Here is a 22,197-nt window from a genome sequence, read left to right as displayed (position 1 = left end):
CTGCTCTCTTCACAGTGCATTAGCAGGGAGTCGGATTGGAAGTGGAGCAGCTGGGACTTGAACTGGAGCTCATATGAGATGCTGGTGTGGCAGGCTGTGGCTTAACCCACTGCACCACGATGCCAGCCCCTTGAGGTACCTTGTCATGTGGGTGAATTGATATGATATAACGAGGAGAGTAAAAGGAAAATGGGCATAAGGTTTAGGAGGATGTTTACATCAGGTGGAGTGAGGCAGAATTAAAAATGGGAGAGTCACAATGATTAGATGTGCTAGGTTATTGGTTTGGAGTAAATAGGTGTTTATAAACAGAACTCAAGCTGACTAGCTAACTAAGTAGGAATGGATTGTACATGAAAAATGAAGAGACCATGTAACTAAACAAAGCTTACAATGAATACAAATCTTTGCATGCTAAGTCCTTGCAGTGGGGATGGAGAAGTCACATGTTAAGTTAGATTGCTAGGCCGGCGCCATGGCTCACTAGGCTAATCCTCCGCCTTGCGGTGTCAGCACACCGGGTTCTAGTCCTGGTCGGGGCGCCGGAGTCTGTCCCGGTTGCCCCCCTTCCAGGCCAGCTCTCTGCTGTGGCCATGGAGTGCAGTGGAGGATGGCCCAAGTGCTTGGACCCTGCACCCCATGGGAGACCAGGAAAAGCACCTGGCTCCTGCCATCGGATCGGTGCGCGGTGCGCCGGCCGCAGTGCACTGGCCACGGCGGCCATTGGAGGGTGAACCAACAGCAAAGGAAGACCTTTCTCTCTGTCTCTCTCTCTCACTGTCCTCTCTGCCTGACCAAAAAAAAAAAGTTAGATTGCAGAGGCCAGTGCCGCGGCTCACTAGGCCTGCAGCACCGGCACCCTGGGTTCTAGTCCCGGTTGGGGTGCCAGATTCTGTCCCGGTTGCTCCTCTTCCAGGCCAGCTCTCTGCTGTGGCCCGGGAGTGCAGTGAAGGATGGCCCAAGTGCTTGGGCCCTGCACCCGCATGGGAGACCAGGAGGAAGCACCTGGCTCCTGGCTTTGGATCGGCACAGTGCGCTGGTCGTAGCGGCCATTTTGGGGGGGAGGTGAACCAATGGAAGGAACACCTTTATCTCTGTCTCTCTCACTGTCTAACTCTGCCTGTCCAAAAAAAAAAAAAAAAAAAAAAAAAAAAAAAAAAAAAAAGTTAGATTGCAGAAACTTTAATTTAATGAGACATTGAGGTAAGTTTTCACCATCACAGGTGGATTTGGTTGGGAATGTTATCCTACAAGTAGAGAAATGCATTTCAGATAGAGCCACCTCAAACTCTTTTTTCTTTAATTGTTTTCAGTTGGTAGCAAGAGCACAACATACACATTAACACATTAGCAATGCCACTATCAGCCACACAAGAAAGCAAATACAATGTTTGGAACAAATTGTTTATTTATTTTATTTAATTTATTTATTTATTTTTTTGACAGGCAGAGTGGACTGAAAGAGAGAGAGACAGAGAGAAAGGTCTTCCTTTTGCCGCTGGTTCACCCTCCAATGGCCGCCACGGCTGGCGCGCTGCGGCCGGTGCACTGCGCTGATCCGAAGGCAGGAGCCAAGTGCTTCTCCTGGTCTCCCATGGGGTGCAGGGCCCAAGCACTTGGGCCATCCTCCACTGCACTCCCTGGCCACAGCAGAGAGCTGGCCTGGAAGAGGGGCAACCGGGAAAGAATCCAGCACCCTGACCGGGACTAGAACCCTGTGTGCTGGTGCCGCTAGGTGGAAGATTAGCCTATTGAGCCGCGGCGCCCGCCTGGAACAAATTATTTATATAGATATAGCCCATGAAGAGTTTTCAGTCGCACAGATCCAGTGGTGGTGACAGTGTCCTTGTGACCCAGGCTAGACCATCCTCCTCCTGTGTTCCACAGCCCTAGGAGCTGAGGCCCCTGTCCCCTGTGGGTCTCCACTGTGAGAAGAACCCAGCACTTGCTCAGATGCTGCTCCTTCTGTCCCCCTGGGACACACAGTCAGGTCTAGAGGAGGTTGGCGGACCTTCTGCCAAGCCTTTGTTCCTTGCAGCCCAGGCTGGAGGCGTCTGCAAGTCTGGGAGGGAGCAGGTTGGAGAGAACTGGGAGAACAGCGCAGGCTTTCCCCCTGAGGGGTCTCTGTGCAACGCTCTGGCAAGGGCTAGTGCCTCAAGGCTGCTGATGCACTCAGGACGTTCTCGTAATTGTCTGTAGCATCTTCATGGGCACTGCCTTTCCTGCTGGACTTCTCGGCACAGTCATCTGTGTGTGCCTTCAACTCGGAGTAAATGACTGTGGGTTCCTGGTGAAACCCACACAGGTAAGTATCTAAACACAGATGCGAAGGAGAAGGAGGAGAGAAAGACAGGGAATGTGACTCACCGTAACCTGGTGGGGCATCCTTGGTGAATCTGCTGTTGGATGCAAGTAGCAAAGTATTAAACTGTGGGAAATAAATTCCAACTTCTAACAGCATTGCATTCCCGGGCAATCTTTTTTTTTTTTTTTTTTTTTTTTTTTTGACAGGCAGAGTGGACAGAGAGAGAGACAGAGAGAAAGGTCTTCCTTTGCCGTTGGTTCATCCTCCAATGGCCGCCGCGGCCGGTGCGCTGCAGCTGGCGCACCGCGCTGATCCGATGGCAGGAGCCAGGTGCTTCTCCTGGTCTCCCATGGGGTGCAGGGCCCAAGGACTTGGGCCATCCTCCACTGCACTCCCTGGCCACAGCAGAGAGCTGGCCTGGAAGAGGGGCAACCGGGACAGAATCCGGCGCCCCGACTGGAACTAGAACCCGGGGTGCCGGCACTGCAGGCCGAGGATTAGACTTTTGAGCTGCAGCGCCGGCCACAGTAGCATTTCTCTCTTGGTGTCCATAAGATTTTTTACCCATTTCTCCCCTTCAAAATTACAGGCTCCCTGATCATATGGGCTGAGTTTTGTCATTCCCACCTCTTAATAGCTTACCTAATACCTAATAGAAGGTTGTTATTTAATGAATGTTTACTGACTGCATAAATAAATGAAAAAGATGCCTGGCAAAGATAGAAGAGAAACACATTGAATTTTCTTTCTTTTTTTAAAGACAGAGTTGCAAAGAGAGAGAGGAAGAAGGAGAGGGGGGAGAGAGAGAGAGAGAGAGAGAGAGAGAGAGAGACTGACTCTTCTATCCACTGGTTCATTCCCCAAATGGTTGCAACAGCAGAGCTGGGGCAACAGCCAGAGCTGGGTGGATCAGAAGCCAGGCTGCGGCGGCCATTGGAGGGTGAAGCAACGGCAAAGGAAGACCTTTCTCTCTGTCTCTCTCTCTCTCACTATCCACTCTGCCTGTCAAAAGAAAGAAAGAAAGAAAGAAAGAAAGAAAGAAAGAAAGAAAGAAAGAAAGAAAGAAAGAAAGAAAGAAAGAAAGAAAGAAAGAAAGAAAGAAAGAAAGAAAGAAAGAAAGAAAGAAAGAAAGAAAGAAAGAAAGAAAGAAAGAAAGAAAGAAAGAAAGAAAGAAAGAAAGAAAGAAAGAAAGAAAGAAAGAAAGAAAGAAAGAAAGAAAGAAAGAAAGAAAGAAAGAAAGAAAGAAAGAAAGAAAGAAAGAAAGAAAGAAAGAAAGAAAGAAAGAAAGAAAGAAAGAAAGAAAGAAAGAAAGAAAGGCTACTGTCACAAAGGATCATCACTTAATCCAGGTAGGAACACAGGGAGGGGCGCTAAGAATCACATGGGATTCACAGTAGTGCCTGAGCTGTGTATTGGAATGTGCACAGGGGTCACCAGCTACAGTAGGGCAAGGATGTATTAGGACAAGTAAGAAGGACATATGCCAAAGCATGAAAATGCCAAGTTCAGTGTGGTTGTAGGAAGGACATCGATGTCGGAATGCAAGGTTGGCAAGGGTCAAGCTTTGGAATAGAGAAATTTTCATGGCAGTTAGAGTAAACAATTATGTGATCCGTGGGCACCTCAGAGGGATTGTGTAGGAAACATATTGTTGCAAGGTTGTTGGGGAACAAGTTTAAAAGTGAGATCAGGTAGGAGAATTATAATTATCTACACACTAGTTTATAAGAGGTTTAATTTAGCAAATACTGTTCATCACTCATCCAATGAGTATTTTAAAGGGGCCTATGGTTTTTTAAGCATTGTGCTAGATACTATGAAATATTAGTGGAAGAGTCACACTTTCTGTCCCCAAAGAGTCTATAGAGTAATGTGACAGCATGAATAAGTTAGAGGGTATGGACAGATGATATGATTGGTAACAGAAGGAACAGGCGATGCCTTCCATATTGGATTCATATTTGAAATGACTCTGATCAAGGACACTTTGCTTGCTGGATCTGATAACACTTTCCACCTCACTTATACTTGTTTGAAAGACAGCTCACCTGGATTTTTATTTGCATTCTGAGTGATCCAGATCTGGGAATAAACCAGGTCACTCTCTCTATGATCTACTGCAAAGAGAGGAGAAGAAATTATCATTGACTGTAGTCAAGAGTCCCGCATTCTAGACCTTCTTCCCCACCCACCGAGTTCATACCCCCTTCTATATCCAATATAATGCCAGGAAGGTCACTTTAAAACTGGACGTGAGAGGCCAGTGCTGTGGCGCAGCGGGTTAATGCCCTGGCCTGAAGCACCGGCATCCCATATGGGCGCTGGTTCGAGACTTGGATGCTCTACTTCCTATCTAGCTCTTTGCTGTGGCCTGGGAGAGCAGTAGAAGATGGCTCAAGTCCTTAGGCCCCTGCACCCATGTGGGAGACCCGGAGGAAGCTCCTGGCTCCTGGCTTTGGATTGGTGCAACTCCAGTCATTGTGGCCATCTGGGGAGTGAACCATTGGATAGAAGACCTCTCTGTCTCTCTGCCTCTCCTCTCTGTATAACTCTGACTTTCAAATAAATAAATAAATCTTTAAAAAAAAAACTGGGCATGACAGGTCTACCCACTGGCTCTACTGCTCCTCCTTCCCTGGCACCTTGGAGCCCTCTGCTCTTAGGGAATGCTCACCATTATACACAGGCTGGAACTCCATCATGTCTGGTGGCTCAGAATAGGAAAGCTCTTGGGGGTGTATGTTGGAGGTCCTGGAAAGGAAGGCTCTTGACACTCATTGGGATTATAATTGTGACACAGAAGAAAGATATATGGATAAAAAGTGTCATTATGCTCTTGGAATTGCATTTGCAAAGCACATTGAATTGTTAAAAACTTTAAAAAAAACCAAGGTGTGTGTGTGTGTGTGTGTGTGTGTGAGAAATATATGTGGGTTACACAGAATCTCAAAGAAAGAAATCAGTATTTAGGAAGTACAGCACAATTCATAAAAAAATACTATGGTTGCTTCTGCATGGCTCTTTCAAGAACACATTAGAAGTAGTATGGCAAAAGATGGAGCATTAGGGGTTAGGTTGGTCACAGAAATTTCAGGGGGAAAGCTGTAGAATCTCAAAGCCCCTTTGATAGGGTAAAAACTCATATTTGGCTAACTTTCAAACTCATTTGCAAAGATATGTACACACTTAAACATCAATACATAAAGACTTGTGCATCCCCACAGAATTTGACTTCTGTCTTTACTAATGATCCTTTCAATTTTCTACTTCATAGTATAATAACCTGCATTTCCTGTAAGATACCATGAGGACTCTTTAAGAAAATTGAGTTTTCCCCAGTATCATTTTCATCTGCATTTAATATTAGGAATTGAACAGTTGCAGCATTCCAATAGTCATTTCCTAAATGAGTGTGTGAATGAAGGGATGAGGGACTCAGTGAACTATAGCATTGTGAGGATGTTGTCAGTAAGACATCAGTGGTCAATTTTCTACTGGAGCACATTTAAAGAAGCAGATAAATGAACACAAATAGCTAATAAGACGAATTCTCTGTATAAATAGACTGAATGAGAAGCATGCATAATGTGAATTAAAGTGTCCTCCTCACCACAGTTTTGGATTTCATAAGAATATTAAAAATATTAAGAGGAAGTCCATGCAAATCTTTTGAAAATAGACATAACTCCCTGTTCTTACATTGTGGCTCTAAATAAATCCTGGGAATGTTGGCAGCACAAGAAGCAGAGACCTCACCTGGATGTGCCAGGGGCAGAAGGTCCTCCTGGAAAACAAGCAAGGGGATATTGATGGTGAGCCAGTGAGGATGAGCTCTACTGCAGGATGCTCCACCCCAGAATCAGATGCTTTTCAGGTCTCAGCTATGGCAAATCTCTGGGACCCACCAAGCTCCACCAGCCCTGCCATGTTACAGGCAAGGCAAATAGGGTCTTAAAAGACATTTGCAGAGTTACCCTTATTCTAAGTCATTTTCCAATCAGAAATAGCTATTTAAACAACACCTCTAGTTGTGACCGGGTAGCAAAGTGAGACACATTTGTGTTCAACTCTGGGTCAAGTGCTTTCCCTACACTCCACTCCTTTATCCTAACTGCAGTCTGACAAAGCAGAAAGAGGGAGACAAGGCCTGGAGAGGCCAGGAGGGTGTTGAAGTGGATACGGATTCTTTTTTTTTTTTTTTTTTTTTGACAGGCAGAGTGGATAGTGAGAGAGAGAGACAGAGAGAAAGGTCTTCCTTTTGCCCTTGGTTCACCCTCCAATGGCCACCGCGGCCGGCGCGCTGCGGCCGGTGCACCAAGCTGATCCGATGGCAAGAGCCAGGTGCCAGGTGCTTTTCCTGGTCTCCCATGGGGTGCAGGGCCCAAGCACTTGGGCCATCCTCCACTGCACTCCCTGGCCACAGCAGAGAGCTGGCCTGAAAGAGGGGCAACCGGGACAGAATCCGGCACCCCGACCGGGACTAGAACCCGGTGTGCCGGCACCACAATGCGGAGGATTAGCCTAGTGAGCCGCGGTGCTGGCCAGATTCTTTTTTTTTTTTTTTTAAGATTTTATTTATTTTATTTGAGAGTTAGAGTTACAGACAGTGAGACAGAGAGACAGAGAGAAAGGTCTTTCTTCCCTTGGTTCACTCTCCAAATGGCCGCAATGGCTGGAGCTGCGCCGATATGAAGCCAGGAGCCAAGTGCTTCTTCCTGGTCTCCCACGTGGGTGAAGGGCCCAAGGACTTGGGCCATCTTCTTACTGTTTTCTCAGGCCATATTAGAGGACTGGAAGAGGGGTAGCAGGGACTAGAACTGGTGCCCATATGGGATGCTGGCACCGCAGGTGGAAGATTAACCTACTGTGCCATGGCACCAGCCCCAGAAGCGGATACAAATTCTTACACCAGTATGAACCAATGAGACTAGGCTCAAGCCCCACTTTCTCTATCAATGACCCCTGCAAACCCATTCCAGCAACACTGGACTGTGTGTAATCTGCATATTGATCTTTACACAACTCTTTTTCCTTTTCTTTTCACCTGGCTAATCTCAAGTTATTTTTTCCTCCTCCTGAGCTTTCCTTGAGGTCAACTGGCAGCTGGACTAAGTGGCCTACTCTCAGGAACATAGAATCAAGTAATGTTAAAACCAACACATTGCATTGTGATACTCTACTTCTATACTTGCTTCTAATTCTCTCGTTCATGAAAGTATGTGCTTCTTGAGGCTATAAATCTTGTTTTTATTTCTTTTTCTTTTTTAGTATTCCCAGTAGCATGTCTACCAGTTAAAACTATCCCATAAAGATTTTTTTAAATAAATGAAAAAATATGTTTGTATTTTGAGGACTAAAAAATGACAAGCTGACGGTTTTATAATAGTTGTCTATGTAGAAGTCTAACCTGGAAGCCTACTTCATCACCCTTAACAACAAGGGAGTTTTACAACATCACCAAGGTACTAAAATCTTTCCTGTCTGCCCAGTTCAAGCCTCCTTCTAGTTCCCATCTTTGTCAGTAGCCCTTTAAATCTGTACTCCTGAAGGAAGATGTGTGAGGTTTTTCACCAAGTTGGGGTCTGAATGTTTAGATTATATGCTTGATTTCCAGTAGGAACCCTGAGAAAGAGAGGACAGAAGTCTTTGTTCTGACAGAGAGGAGTTGCCATGTTAACAACACAGTGACGGTAGTGGGAGCAGGGGATTCATAGGGAAAGTAAAGGAATAGTGATTCCAACATCTGCAGTCTTGAAACCTTGCAACCCAAAGCACTGGAAAAAAAATCCATACATTCAAAGATTTATGAAAATATTCATGGATTTTTAAAAAGCAGTAATAGAACAGAGGTAACAATTACAACCGATTCCTTGCTGAAAACAATGCACTCAAGTAGAAAGTGAGAAATACCTTTGAAGTACTGAAAGAAAAAGAAACTGTCAACCTCTAGAATTCTAGGTCAGTAGAAATGTATTTCATGGCCGGTGCCACGGCTCACTAGGCTAATCCTCCGCCTTTGGCGCCGGCACACCGGGTTCTAGTCCTGGTCGGGGTGCCAGATTCTGTCCGGTTGCCCCTCTTCCAGGCCAGCTCTCTGCTGTGGCCAGGGAGTACAGTGGAGGATGGCCCAAGTGCTTGGGCCCTACACCCCATGGGAGACCAGGAGAAGCACCTGGCTCCTTCCTTCGGATCAGCGCAGTGCATCGGCCGCAGTGCGCCGCCCGTGGCGGCCATTGGAGGGTGAACCAACAGCAAAGGAAGACCTTTCTCTCTGTCTCTCTCTCTCTGTCCACTCTGCCTGTGAAATATATATATATATATATATATATTTCACAAGGGGGCCGGTGCCATGGTTCACTTGGTTAATCCTCCACCTGTGGTGCCAGCATCCCATATGGGCACTGGGTTCTAGTCCCAGTTGCTCCTCTTCTAGTCTGGCTCTCTGCTGTGGCCTGGGAAGGCAGTAGGGGATGGCCCAAGTGCTTGAGACCCTGCACCTGCGTGGGAGACCAGGAGGAAGCACCTGGCTCCTGGCTTCAGATTGGCATAGTTCCGGCCGTAGTGGCCATTTGGGGGGTGAACCAACAGAAGGAAGACCTTTCTCTCTGTCCCTCTCTCTCACTAACTCTGTCAAATAAATAATAAAAAATATATATATTTCACAAATGACAATTATTTTTTTAAAATTCACTTTAGAGATAGAGACAATAAAAGGTAAAAGAGATATTTTATTAATCTACTAATAACAAATGCTATTTCAGAATCTATGATACTAATGGAGACAAAATTGTAGCAAATGAAGTCTAACAATCATAAGCAAACTGAGCAGACCCCAGAAGTGCAAGGCTACTTCAATACTCAGTTTATCTTAACAAGAGATGAAAAAGTAAACCATGTGATTTTCTCAATACAGAAAAATTCTTCTATGTACATCTATTCTTATAAAAACTCTCAGCAAATTAGAAATGCTCAGGCTTCCTCAGTCAGGTAAAAAGCATCTACAAAACCCCCATAGGTTAACATAATACTTAATGCTGAATGGCTGAATTCTTTTCACATAGATCAGAAACAGGACAAGAATTTCTGCTCTTCTCACTTTTATTCAGCATTGTACAGGAGGTTGCAGCCAGTGCAAGCAAATAAAAAAAAAAGGGAAATAAGGTGGAAATGGAAGGAGTCAAACTTTCCTTATTAGCAAATGTGACCATCTATGGGGAAAAATCTGATGAAATCAATAAAATAGGTGTTAGAATTAAGGACTGAGTTTAGCCAGGTCTCAGGATATAAGATTAACAAAAAATTATATTTCAACATATTGGAAAGAAACTATCAGAAATTGGATTTTTAATCTTATTTCCAGGATTGTCTACTAATTTGATCCAAATTTTAGCATATTTGACTGATATTGAAGTAACTCTTAGAGCTCATGACTTACACCTAAGACAATTATCCACTTTTTGTTATAAATAGAGGGCTTATTTTTCCTCCCTTTTGTTTCCAGTAGGATTTGGAACAGTGATGTAATAGTAAATACTTAATTTTCTAATTTTTAATTGGAAACGGAACTCTAATGTCAAACACATGAAGCTGAAACCTCATTGAAAAGTTTGTTCTACATTTTTGTTAGTGTTGCCTATAGAGTGACTGTGGGTAATACAACTGAGCACCTAGGACTTGGAAGGGTGTAAGTGGCCTTCACACACCACACAACTCCAAATCATCGTAGCAGTGGCAAAGTCACAACATCAGAGGGTAAGACACAGACACTCACCCGATTTCCTCCGGGTCCTGAGGTGGAGCAGCAGAGCGGTAGCAGAGGCAAGACCAACGATGAGTCCCCCACTGGCTCCTGCCGTGACGAGGCCTATTCTGCTCTTGGAAGCACCTGAGTAAGGAGATCCAGGCCTGAGTTCCAGGGGCAAAGACTTTGGATCTAGGCAAAAACCATGCAGCTGGGGCTAGAGATCTATCAAAGAAGGTATCTGTTGAGGTCTGATCCATTTAAATTATCTCCTACAATTTCTAATTTTCATTACAATGGTACTTGAAGGGTGGTTGCCAGCAGCTAAGATTAAAAATTTGTTCCCTTTTCTTCCCTCCATAAAACCAGCACAAGCTCCAGAAGTCTCAAGCCTTGGTGTGCATTTCCAGAAATTCTTTGACTATGGTAGAATCTGTATAACCTGTTGGAGAAATATTAAACTGAACATAACTAACTTTTAGCCCAGGTACCATTAACACACCTGTGAAGTTGAATGTCACCACCTCACTGCGCTGGGCCCCCAGGCCATTGTCAGCCTCACAGGAGTAGTTTCCAGAATGTGCTGCTGTCAGGGAGAGGTTGAAGGTGGCTCCTCCTCCAGTGGGGGCTGAGCTGTTCCCCAAGGTGATGTTCTCGTGATAAAACCAGTACAAGATTGGAGGAGACCCTCTCAGGGCCTCACAGTGCAGCTCCACCACGTCTCCCACCATAGCCCAGGCCCCAGGGACCACGAGGGTGAGGACAGGGCGAGACACTGGAACTGCAAGAGGAAAAGCAGGTCATTGGCAATTTTGCTTCAGGGTGTATCTGAAAGAACCTAATATGAGAACATGCAGTGAAATTTTAGTAGGAAAATAGACCTGGATTTGTGAAAACCTGGGCTTAAATCTTGTCTCTGCCCTTTATTAGCCAGAATTTTGATTTTTTAAAAAAGATTAATTTTTTGAAGTCTCAGTTTATTGCTCTATAAAATGGAGCTAATAATAAATGATGGTTCAAGTGATTGTATTAAGAACCATGTATGTAAAATTTTCAATTAATCTGAGCTATTATTACTGACAGAAATAGTAACTGCAATAGTTTCATTTCTGAATATTCTTACCTCTGAATATTAGCTCTAAGACAGATATTTCCACAACTATATAAATTGAGGCTTGATTATTGTCTACTCAATTACCTTCCTTTATTTTTCTACATAACAATTTGCACTATCTAACATCTGTCTGTCCATCCATCTATCCACCTTTCCCTCTATCCATCTATCTGTGTGCCATTCACTGTTGCATTTCTAGTTCCTCTAAGGGAATGTAACTTCCATCATAATGGAGATTTACCTGTTTGTTCATTGCTATATTTCCAGCTACTAGAGCTTTCCCTGGATGTAATTGTTGCCTAATAATTGGTCATTAAGTGGATAACTGTATTGATACAAATTGGCACAAAAGTAGCCAGAGGCATCACGAATAACAGTGATATCTATTTTAATTTAATACTTATGGAAATAGAGTAGTTAAGGAGAACAGGAAACCACAAAAGTGGAATGTCAAATGTGGATGGTCAGATTGCTGGTTCTGCCAAGCTGTGAGGAAATGAAGAAACCTGGATGAGCCCCTTTGTCTGCAGGACTGAGTGCTTCATTGGCAAATGAGGCTTGGTAAAGATTTTCAACTCTGCTTTGCATCAGAGGTTGGGTAAAGGGGAGTGAGTGCAAATGTGGAGACCATTCAATGAATGGCAATTATCAGACTTGACTTGAGCCATCTGCTGGCTGCAAGAAAGATGGTACTTGCTGTCTCCGTGTAAAGATGTCAAGTCTTGATGTTGGAAGTGTAGGCTAAATTGAAATGACCAGTTTGGGTTGTCGCTTCTGTGTACCCTCTGCAATACAAAGCAATCTGGACAATATGAAGAGAGATCCAGGGATTTTTTGTGAATCTCAGTGTGCCTTCCACCCACACCTCTGAGTTTTCTGCAATCTGGGAGCAGATATTTTCAACTTCTTCCTTTATGTGCCTCCCTCCAGGGCTCACCAAACTTTGGGTTCCACAAACACATTCCCCTAAAATCAGAGAATTATTGTAGGACTAGAAGAGGCCATGGTTATCAATGCCAGTGGTCTTCAAGTTAGGGTGCAGAGTATCTCATTGGGTGTGAGAAGATATGAGAATGTTTAAAAGTCTTTAGTTTTGAGCTTGAAATCCAGAAAGACATTCTTTTCCTAATTCTTTGCAAATATTCGCATTGGCATCCTTGCTTAGGCAATATGCTATACCTTGTGTTGGGATAGTTCAGGAGTTTCTGGGAAGGTAGGGGGCCTCCATGGTGTGGAAGGGTGGGCAGTGATATCTTCACTTGTATTTTTACTGTCAGCATGTTAGAAATGGTTACTCTTTCAGTTGGCAACTTGATTGTTTTCGCAGATTAATTTAAATAAAATCATTTTACTGCATTGTAATTGTTTTCACAGATTAAATAACAAAATCATTTTACTGCATTGTAATGTGATTGGGGAATGTCTACAAACCTTTTAATATCAAATGAAAGTTGTTTAATTATTTTGTATTAAATTTATAAAAAGAGGAATTAAATGTACCCCTGAATCAAGTATTTTTTTTATGAAGAAAGACTAGTACCTATTTTTGGTGATTTTTTTTTTTTTTTTTGGTGATCAGTGGCTATAAGAGTTCATGGAAACAGTATTGCAAATAGTTTGTAATTCTTCCAAGGCTTGAACCATTTTTTTGTAAAGTCAGACTAACAGTATTTCCACTTCCTACTTACTTTACAAGAATAGCTGATGACATCAATGAAACTATAAATATACCAGCCAAGTAGCGATGAATACCTTTACATAATTAGTGCATGAGGTTGAATACAATCCCATCAAGGTTGCACGTACCAATGCCACCTCACTAGTCCAAGTGATCAATTTCTGTTCACAATTGATCACATTGATAGGCCTAAAGAGTCAAAGGGATCACACAAACAAGACTAGTGTCTGCTAATACTAACTGATAGAATAAAAAAGGGAGAGAACTATCCAACATGGGAAGCGGGATACACAACAGACTGATAGAATGGCAGATGTCCTAAATAGCACTCTAGCCTCATAATCAGCCCTTAAGGCAGTCGGATCTGGCTGAAGAGCCCATGAGAGTATTTTAGGCATGGAAAGCCAAGACACTCTGGCAAAAAAAAAACAAAAAAAAACAAAAAAAAACAAAAACAAAAAAAAAAAAACCACCTAAGTGAAAGATCTCTGCTAGTGAGATCCAAGTGGAAAAAACAGGGCCATCAAAGAAGGAGGTACCTTTCTCTGAAGGGAGGAGAGAGCTTCCACTTTGACTATGACCCTGTCTGAATAAGATCGAAATTGGCGAACTCAAAAGGCTTCCATAGCCTTGGCAACTCATGACTAGAGCCTAGGGAGATTACTGATGCCATAAACAAGAGTGTCAAATTGTCAACAACAGGAGTCACTGTGTACTTACTTACTTACTGTACTTACTTACTCCTCATGTGGGATCTGTCCTTAATGTGTTGTCCAATGTGAAGTAATGCCTTAACTAGTACTGAAACAGTATTTTACACTTTGTGTTTCCGTGTGGGTGCACACTGATGAAATCTTTACTTAGTATATACTAAATCGATCTTCTGTATATAAAGATAATTGAAAATAAATCTTGATGTGAATGGAATGAGAGAGGGAGTGGGAGATGGGATGGGTGCCAGTGGGAGGGAAGTTATGGGGAGGGAAAGCCATTGTAATCCATAAACTGTACTTTGGAAATTTATATTTACTAAACAAAAGTCAAAAAAAAAATAAAAACGAGTACCACAGATCTGAAAAAGCAACAAGTGATATTATACTTTTACTTGGATGTATTGGTAAGATAGCTTTTTAAGCAATAATCATTACGGAAACCAATTGAAATAAACCAAGCTCAGAGCCAAACCTCAAGTAACTCTACCACAAAAAGTAAAGTACATTTTTCAAAATTAAATGAAGCATATTAAACTATAAATTTAGTTAGATTTTAAGTCAAAGATCTTAAAATATTGTTCATTTCTTCCTTATTTAATTTATACTTATTTGCTTCCTTTGCCATGTATGTATTTAGTACAGCAGTACATGTATGATGAGGTTTAAAAAAGTTTGTGGGAAATGAACTTAAAGGTGCAAAATGTTTAAATCCAGGCATAGGGGGTCCTCAAAATTTTGATGGACAATGCTTACTATGAAAAAACTACATAGGTTTCAAGTGTTTTGTGCCAAAGTAAATTTATCTTTTAATTCCATTTTCCACAAACATTTTGAAGTACCCTTTTGTATATAAATTTAATTAATAAATAAATAATTGGGGAGCGTGTTCAACATTTTTGCCTGAGAAAGTTATGAGATCAAGAATTGTTGAACCTCCATGATTTACTTGGCTCAATTACTTTGTAAGTGAGGAAAGCAAGGACAACATTAGTGAAGAGACTTCCCTAACAGAATATTTTCTTGTGCAAAACTAGAGTACTACTTTCAGAACACTGTCTAACATTCCCAGCTCTAATAGTGGACCTAAAAGCTAAATATAATTTAAGTGGGCCCATTGAAAATCACTGTTAACCAAACATGATAATTGTTCTAATAATTTAGAATCCTGAAACAGCAAGTTAATGGCAAAATCCATGGATGGTATGGATTTGAATCACTGGGAGTCATTGGAACATCTCTTTTATTTTACCATCTGCTTCTTCTTTTTTTTTTTTTTTTTTTTTTTTTTTTTTTTTTTTGACAGGAAGAGTTAGTGAGAGAGAGGGACAGAGAGAAAGGTCTTCCTTCCATTGGTTCACTCCCCAAATGGCCGCTACGGCCGGCGCACAGCGTCGATCCAAAGCCAGGGAGCCAGGTGCTTCCTTCTGGTCTCCCATGTGGGTGCAGGGCCCAAGGACTTGGGCCATCCTCCACTGCCTTCCCAGGACACAGCAGAGAGCTGGACTGGAAGAGGAGCAACTGGGACAGAATCCGGCACCCCGACCGGAACTACAACCGGGGGTGCTGGCACCGCAGGCAGAGGATTAGCCTATTGAGCCACGGCGCAGGCCTGATCATTTGTTTCTAAACAAAGGAACTCAGAAGTAAGACTTTCTACACCATATTCATTATCAGTGATTGCTGAATCATCATATATCTGATATGTTGGAAAGTCTTTGTGCTTAATAGAAAGACTGTGTAGGCTGTATAACTATTCATGACAATGGCAGAGGAAATAAAGTACAGGTCTGAGTTACTGAACGTGTAGCCATAAGGAAGAATCCCAGAGTTTGCAAGTAGAGGCAGAAGTTTGCTGTGGTTTCACACCAACAAAAGGTTCAGTCTAGCTCTGTCTGTGGGAAGACGTGGTCTGCTGCTGGCTCTTAACTGCTGTGAACGTATCTTGCTTACCTATGACAGTGAGACTCACTCTGTGACTGCGCTGGGCCCCCAGGCCATTGTCAGCCTCACAGGAGTAGTTTCCAGAATGTGCTGCTGTCAGGGAGAAGTTGAAGGCGGCTCCTCCTCCAGTGGGGGCTGAGCTGCTCCCCAGGGTGATGTTCTCGTGATAAAACCGGTACAGGATTGGAGGAGACCCTCTCGGGGCCTCACAGTGGAATTCCACCACATCCCCCACCACAGTCCGGGCCTCAGAGGCCCTGAAGGTGAGGACAGGGCGAGACACTGGTACTGAGGGAGACAAAAGGGCTGTCAGAAAAGGAGCCCAACCCCGTGACAAGTTCACGACACTCTTCAAGGAGACTAGAAGTAGATACATCCATGGGTCATTTCTGTTCCCCACTGACTACACTGTCCTCATCCAGGAATCACAAGCATTTCCTAAAGTCAAAGAAGTCTTCTGGGGTAATTTTGCTTTTTGCCACCCCTCAGTCCTTTACTCTAGGGGTAAAGTGTTTTCAACTCGTATCAGCCATCTTTGGACGGCTCTCTTGGACAGCTTTTGAATCCCCACACCCCTGTTCCTTTATCTCCCCAGAAGTTGCTCACAGCTGATGGAGAACTTAGACCCTGGCCTGAGAACTCACTTCTCACGGTGACTGTAATCCACTTGCTGAGGATTGGAACGTGATTGTTGTCAGCTGCACAGTAGTATCTCCCAGCATGGTGCTCCTTCACAGCAGGCACCTGCAGCTCTGCCAACAGGGAATGCTGGGTCTTTCTGCCCAGACTCACTGTTCCGTCTCGATGCCAGGAGAATGTGACGGCCCCTGTGCCATTGGCCACTGAGCAGATAAGGACCATGTCTTCTCCTTCAGTCAGGTTCCCCCCATGGGGCCGGATCTCTAGATTCACCTCAGATACAGGGATTCCTGGGAACACACAAGATGGCATGTGAAGGCACCAATGACAGGAACCACGAAGTCCAGGAGAGGATTGATGCTGCCATGAATAAACCAATAGCAGCCATAGGCAGGGGTCTAAGGTAGGAAATGGGAAATTACAAATGGAGCAGCATTACTCCCCACTCCCACAGCAATTCTCATCTTTGGGGAATGTGGGCACCCAGGTCCACCATCTTCCTAAACTGAATGTTGCCCGCAGTCACATTTTACAGGCATTTATCTCCGAGGAATCTCTGATGCAAAGACGGGCCACAGAATAAGAGGAAGCAGTGGAGATGTTACTTCTATCTGAAGTGACCTTGCTCAAAATCCAAACCCTATCCAAACCCTTGAAGACTTCTGCAGCTTCACCTCCACGTCCCCACATTCTTCTCGAACTATTCTAGTTTATGCCCCCATTCCTCTTTCTCCGGTATTTTGTAAGAGTTTAGGTCAAGAAATGAAAACACCATACAGCCTCTAAAGCCAGTAGGGTTTCTTGTTGTCTGTGTACTCATGAAAGAACATCTTTGTAACCCTCACAGAGCTGGGCACCCTGCAACTGATGGATAACTATGACTGACTTGTATGGAAAAGAATGTTATAGGAAAGTTAGGTGAATGTTGAACCTGCAGGAAGGCTGGAAGCCCCTCTCTGTCATGTCCACCCAAGAGGCAGGCGATATTCTTGTTCTGCTCTCTCTGCCCCTACCAGCTCTGACCCTGTAAGAACAGCCCCTTGGACACTCACTCTGCACATGTATCTGGAATCCTGGGCTCTTTTTGATGATGTTGTTGTTTACTGCCTTTGCCTTACACCAGTAAGAGCCTGAGTCTTCCTTCCTCATCGTGGGGATCTGGAAATCTGGGGAGCTACTCCAGCCTGGTTGCAGGCCCTGGTCATCTCTGTAGAAGTGGAAGTGGAGCTGGACATCTGACTTCTGTGGATGGACCTGGGTCTCACAGGTCAGGGTCATTAGACCCCCTTCGGTAGGCTGAGTGGGGCTCGCTGTCAGCACAGGCTGTGGAAACAGCTCTAGAGAGAAGAACACAACCATCCCCAGGGCAGTGAAGTGCAGAGCTCCTGGAGAGAAACACCTGAGGTTTTTTTTTTTTTTTTTCTGACAGGCAGAGTGGACAGTGAGAGAGAGAGATAGAGAGAAAGGTCTTCCTTTGCCATTGGTTCACCCTCCAATGGCCGCCATGGCCGGTGCGCTGCGGCTGGCGCACCACGCTGATCCGAAAGCAGGAGCCAGGTGCTTCTCCTGGTTTCCCATGGGGTGCAGGGCCCAAGCACTTGGGCCATCCTCCACTGCACTCCCTGGTCACAGCAGAGAGCTGGCCTGGAAGAGGGGCAACCGGGACAGAATCCGGTGCCCCGACCAGGACTAGAACCTGGGGTGCTGGTGCCACAAGGCAGAGGATTAGCCTATTGAGCCACGGCGCTGGCAACACCTGAGTTTTTAGCACAGACTTCAGGCGTTGGGGAACCATGCAAGTGGAGCCCACTGCCTCCATGACTGGCCCTTCAGAGGCTTTTCAGGAAATCCCCACTGATAAGCCCCCTCCCTCAATTCTCACCATTTCCCCACCAAAACCTACAACCCACAAAAGTCCAGCCATTACCTTGAACTTGGATGTTAAGAGGTGTTGAGGTTTCTGTCCATGAAATTATGAATGTTTGCCTTATAGCAGTACAATAGTATTTACCATTGTCCCTGGAGACTGAGTTTAGTGTGATGCAATCTGGGTCGTTATTGTCAGGAAGTCGTTTATAATTCTTATAGTACGCCTTCTTACTTGTCTTCTCTTCTTTTTTCCCCTGGCATCTCAGGACTACGTCATCTCCTTCAAAGACAGGGTGTGAAACCTGCAGAATCAGCCAGTCTGCAAAGAGCCGAGAAGCACGCTCAGTTTGTCCCCTGGTATTTCTTTTTTCACCCTCATTTCTGCCCAGGAGGTGAGAGCTACAACCTTTACATATCTGCAAATGTCCTCCACCAATGTTTCCACATGACCCCAACACCCAATTCTTCTTTGCCCTAGGAGAGTGAATAATTTCTAGAAAATGCCCTTGAGAAATTCCCCCCACAAGCACTTAAGTAATAGAGGAATTTTCTCCCATACATCTCAAACCTTTCTTTGGCCTGAGTCCATTTTTGCCAGCTAGCTCCTGGCATGCCATTGCTTCTCTGGATGGAGAAAATGGGCAATACAGCACCATGCTGCTGCCCTAGCTCCTTATTTTCCCCTCTGGAGTCAGCACACCACACACACCCATGCCTGTTTACAACTCTGCAGTCCCTGAATTAACCCAGCCCTCAGATACCCTGCCCAGTGGCTTGACTTTCCTTTCCTCACCATCTGAAAATTCCAAGTGCACGGGGTCACTGAGGGAAGATCCTCGTGTTTTGCATTGGTAATATCCAGAATGTTCAGTTTGGATCTTGTTAGATTCTGTTTTCCAGACATTCCCATCATGATACCAAAATACATCTCTCGAGGCTGGGGAATGGAAATCTTTGCATATGAGAATCACTTTACTGCCTTTGAAGGTCGTGGACCATGGGGGATCGAGGAGAAGGGCAGCCTTTGGAGGAGTTCCTGCACAGGCAATACGAAGATGAAGGCAGATAAATAGGAGGTGGACACAGAGCAGGGGAGGGCTCAGCCTTGCAGCTGGGAGTTTCCTGGAGCTAATCTCAGTCAGAACTAGAATGAGAAATGTCCCTGGGGAAATATCTGGGACACACTCTATTCTTCCTCATCCTTTGCTCAGCCTGGTCATAGTCAAGCAATCCTGGGGATAGATCTCCAGTTCCTGATATGGGCTCAGCAAAGCTCTCAAATGTGATGGGTAGTTGAACAAACACCATGAAGGTCTCAGAAGGTGGGTTGATTCTGAAATGCTCTTGTCTTACACATCTCTGTGAAGCCGGCATGTGCATATCTCAGAGGAAGTTTCTGAACTCTAGAAAACCACTTCCTACTTGGCTGATAGCATTTGATGATCAGACTTTTTTTGTTTGCTTGGTTTTGCACTCACTACTTTTAAACCTTGGTAGCCCGAGATTCTATGAGAAGGAAACTTTTCATCTAGATTGGACACAATAATTGGGGACTATAAAGAATCTGAATGGAAGAGGATGAGCTGCTTGAAGGATCTGACTGATAGGCCCAGAAGTTGAACCGTGGCAGAGCCCTGCACTTCTTTGGGAAATGAATAGTTCACTGTAGCATTTTCCTCTGAGAATTGGAGTCATTGCTATGTCCTGTGGTGGTGGCACTAGCTTGGATACATGCAGGGAGAGGTCTAGGGAACAGAGGAGATCAGATGTGAGGTTCTCTCAACATCAGCTTCCTACTTGCGCCCTCCCCTCAAATGCTCCCTTTCTTTCTACACTCAGACGTCCTGGACTGAGAAACCTGCAGATGGAGAAGTGAGAGGAGAGTCTGTTGCCCAGCATAAGAACAGGCATGACTCCAGTAGCAAGCTCACTGGTGTTGGCGTGTCCCTGCAGCCTTATTTACAAGGTTTGGGATGGGATATGCTGGGAGGAGACCCGGAGGATCAGAAAGAAGGGGAAACTCACCCAGTTGTTCTCTTCCAGGAGCTGTGAGGGAGCCAAGATTCAGAGATTCAATTAGACACTCTGGGAAAAATTTTCCAACAGTGTAACCACAATCATTTCTTCAGTTTATCCTTTCCAGTTTTTCTCCTGTTCCATACCACTCACAACCCATAAAAGCAAGAAAAAGTAGAGTGGAATTTGTTTTACAGCAATGGAATGCCTGGAACCCTGGCTCAGTGCTCTGCTGTGGCTTGCCTCGCTGCTTTGTAGCACGTTCCCTCCCTCTCTTCTCTAGCCTCAACTCAGCAGTGCGGAGACAGGCAAGGACTCGGAAAGAGGGCATCACCTCCTCTCAGTTCTTGGGATTCCGATGGTCTCCCTGACCTTTTCTACCTCAAGTTAAATGTTGATTTAAAACTTTAGAAACAGTCATGTTTCTTAGTAGATCTTCCCTCAGGTGCCTTGGTTTTGGAAGTAACTTTCTCTGAAAAATTATTTCATTTGAGGCCGTTGCAAAGAGGGACATAGAGTTGAGGGTTCATGGAGAGAAAAGTCCAAGTTTCCCAGGATTTGAGCATGTGTGGGAAGCCAAAGCAGATTCTTGGCTGGCTCTGAAGTTGTATTCAGGGACTTTCGGTTGTCCTGGGACCCAGTTCTGCTCATTTCCCATCTCTCGCTGTCTGTCTCCAAGCCCTGAGTGGAAGCAGAGAAACCAGCTCCCTGGCTATTCCCCCGGCTGACTTTAGAAACCGAGACCATTCCCCCGGCCTGGCCCGGCTACTCACCCAGGATCAACAGCAGCAGCCACAGGAACATGGGTGCCTGGCCTGGCTGAGGGCTGGGCACATTCATCTCACAAAAGCTGGGCTTATCTCTCATCCAGGAAGCAGGATAGGAGGTTGCTGCTCAGATAACACCTGCAAAATTAGAAAGCGGAAGTGGAAGAACTTAGTATCACATTATACTTTGAGTTCTGAATATATGAACAGGGCTGCCTTTGTACATGATGTTTCTATTACCCCCCCCCCACCGGAAGCTGTGTATATTTAAAATGTTGGGGATTACCTCCCAATGGTTCAAGTCTCTCCAGAGAAACTTCTGCAGGTCAGTGCCTGAGTTCTCTGAGAGTGCCAGGCTGTGGATTGGCTAGTATTCATGCAGCTGTTTCTTCACCTTTCAAATGGAAATCCCCTGTTCCACCTCGAATTCACATAGCCACTGGTTCCACATGAGGCTCCTCACATGGGCGTATCTGATGAATGTGGTGCCCTGCTATGTGTTAGCACGAGTCATACACATCAGGTTGTCAAAGCAGGTGCAAAACCCTTTTTGACGTTTACATAATGGGCATGAACTTTACCCACATTTTCAGATTAGCAAAAGGAGCTGTCCCTAAGTCCCACCCACATCTGTGCAAATCAGGAGCCAGATGAAACCCACCCTATTTTTAAAGCCAGGGCCATTCTCAAACAGGCTTTCACTAATCTTGCAATTCAGAGGTCCTACCCCATTCTTTTCTGTTTCAGGCCCTGTGTGCATTTTTGTTGTTGCTGTTTTCTTTTCTGGTTGTCATATCTGTTATTATTTTCTTGCTTGCTTTTGTCTCTTCACCTTAATTAACATTTAAGTCTTCACCACCATTATATCCCCTGTGCCTCTAATAACCCTTTCGTGAAAGCAGGTATTTTATACATATGTTGTAGGGTAGTGGTTACTGTTGAATGGACTGTGAGAAACTCTGACTAATATTTCACAACCTTTTTGTCCACTAGTAATCCTCTAAAAAGCATTCTTAAATTAAAAAAAAATTCATTTACTTGAAAGGCAGAGTGACAGGGAGTAGGGAGATAGAAAGAGAGAGAGAGAGAGAGAGAGAGATCATCCACTTGCTGGTTCATTCCCCAGATGGCTGCAACAGGCTGAAGTCAGGAGCCATGAACTCTTCTGGTTGTCCCATGTGGGCCATCTTCTGCTGTTTTCCCAGGGGCATTATGAAGGCACTGCATCTGAAACAGCACATCCGGGACTCGAATAGCATTCTGACACGGTATGCAGGCTCCACAAGCCACGGATTAACACACTGTGTGTAACACTGGTTCCAGACTTTTTTTTTTCCCTAGCGACTTTCTTCATTCATGAAATTCCCATACACAGATAAGCAATCTGCTTATGTACTGTCTGTATAGCTGTACT

The 22,197-nt window shown here is 44.6% G+C and overlaps 1 protein-coding gene across 21 annotated transcripts; it reads right to left on the bottom strand.

Moving 5' to 3' along the window:
- Window positions 1-1,390: 1,390 nt before the first annotated feature.
- FCRL3 (Fc receptor like 3) lies at window positions 1,391-21,317 on the bottom strand. 21 transcript variants are annotated; one of them, XR_016210520.1, is made up of 15 exons: window positions 21,070-21,317; window positions 20,790-20,921; window positions 20,026-20,046; window positions 18,794-19,036; window positions 18,059-18,319; window positions 17,184-17,516; window positions 16,137-16,421; window positions 15,521-15,780; window positions 10,549-10,827; window positions 10,077-10,190; window positions 6,062-6,089; window positions 4,980-5,056; window positions 4,354-4,422; window positions 2,368-2,399; window positions 1,391-2,287 (listed from the first exon to the last, which is right to left on the bottom strand). XR_016210520.1 is itself a non-coding variant. In XM_089299751.1 (15 exons), the coding sequence occupies exons 2-15, from the start codon at window positions 20,881-20,883 to the stop codon at window positions 2,147-2,149; spliced, it is 2,256 nt and encodes a 751-aa protein (XP_089155877.1). In that variant the 5' UTR covers window positions 20,884-20,921; window positions 21,070-21,317; the 3' UTR covers window positions 1,391-2,146. The 21 variants fall into 21 exon arrangements, 17 of the variants coding, with proteins under 17 accessions (XP_089155877.1, XP_089155880.1, XP_089155879.1 ...); XR_016210522.1 differs by having other exon boundaries at window positions 2,368-2,396; XR_016210521.1 differs by having other exon boundaries at window positions 4,354-4,419.
- Between the last annotated feature and the right edge of the window lie 880 nt (window positions 21,318-22,197).

Source organism: Oryctolagus cuniculus, chromosome 7 (genome assembly GCF_051225735.1).
Source record: "Oryctolagus cuniculus isolate XC-2025 breed Fujian yellow rabbit chromosome 7, ASM5122573v1, whole genome shotgun sequence".
Taxonomy (NCBI): domain Eukaryota; kingdom Metazoa; phylum Chordata; class Mammalia; order Lagomorpha; family Leporidae; genus Oryctolagus; species Oryctolagus cuniculus.
The sequence above is the reverse complement of the archived record's forward strand: the minus strand, read 5'-3'. Positions and strand labels throughout refer to the sequence as shown.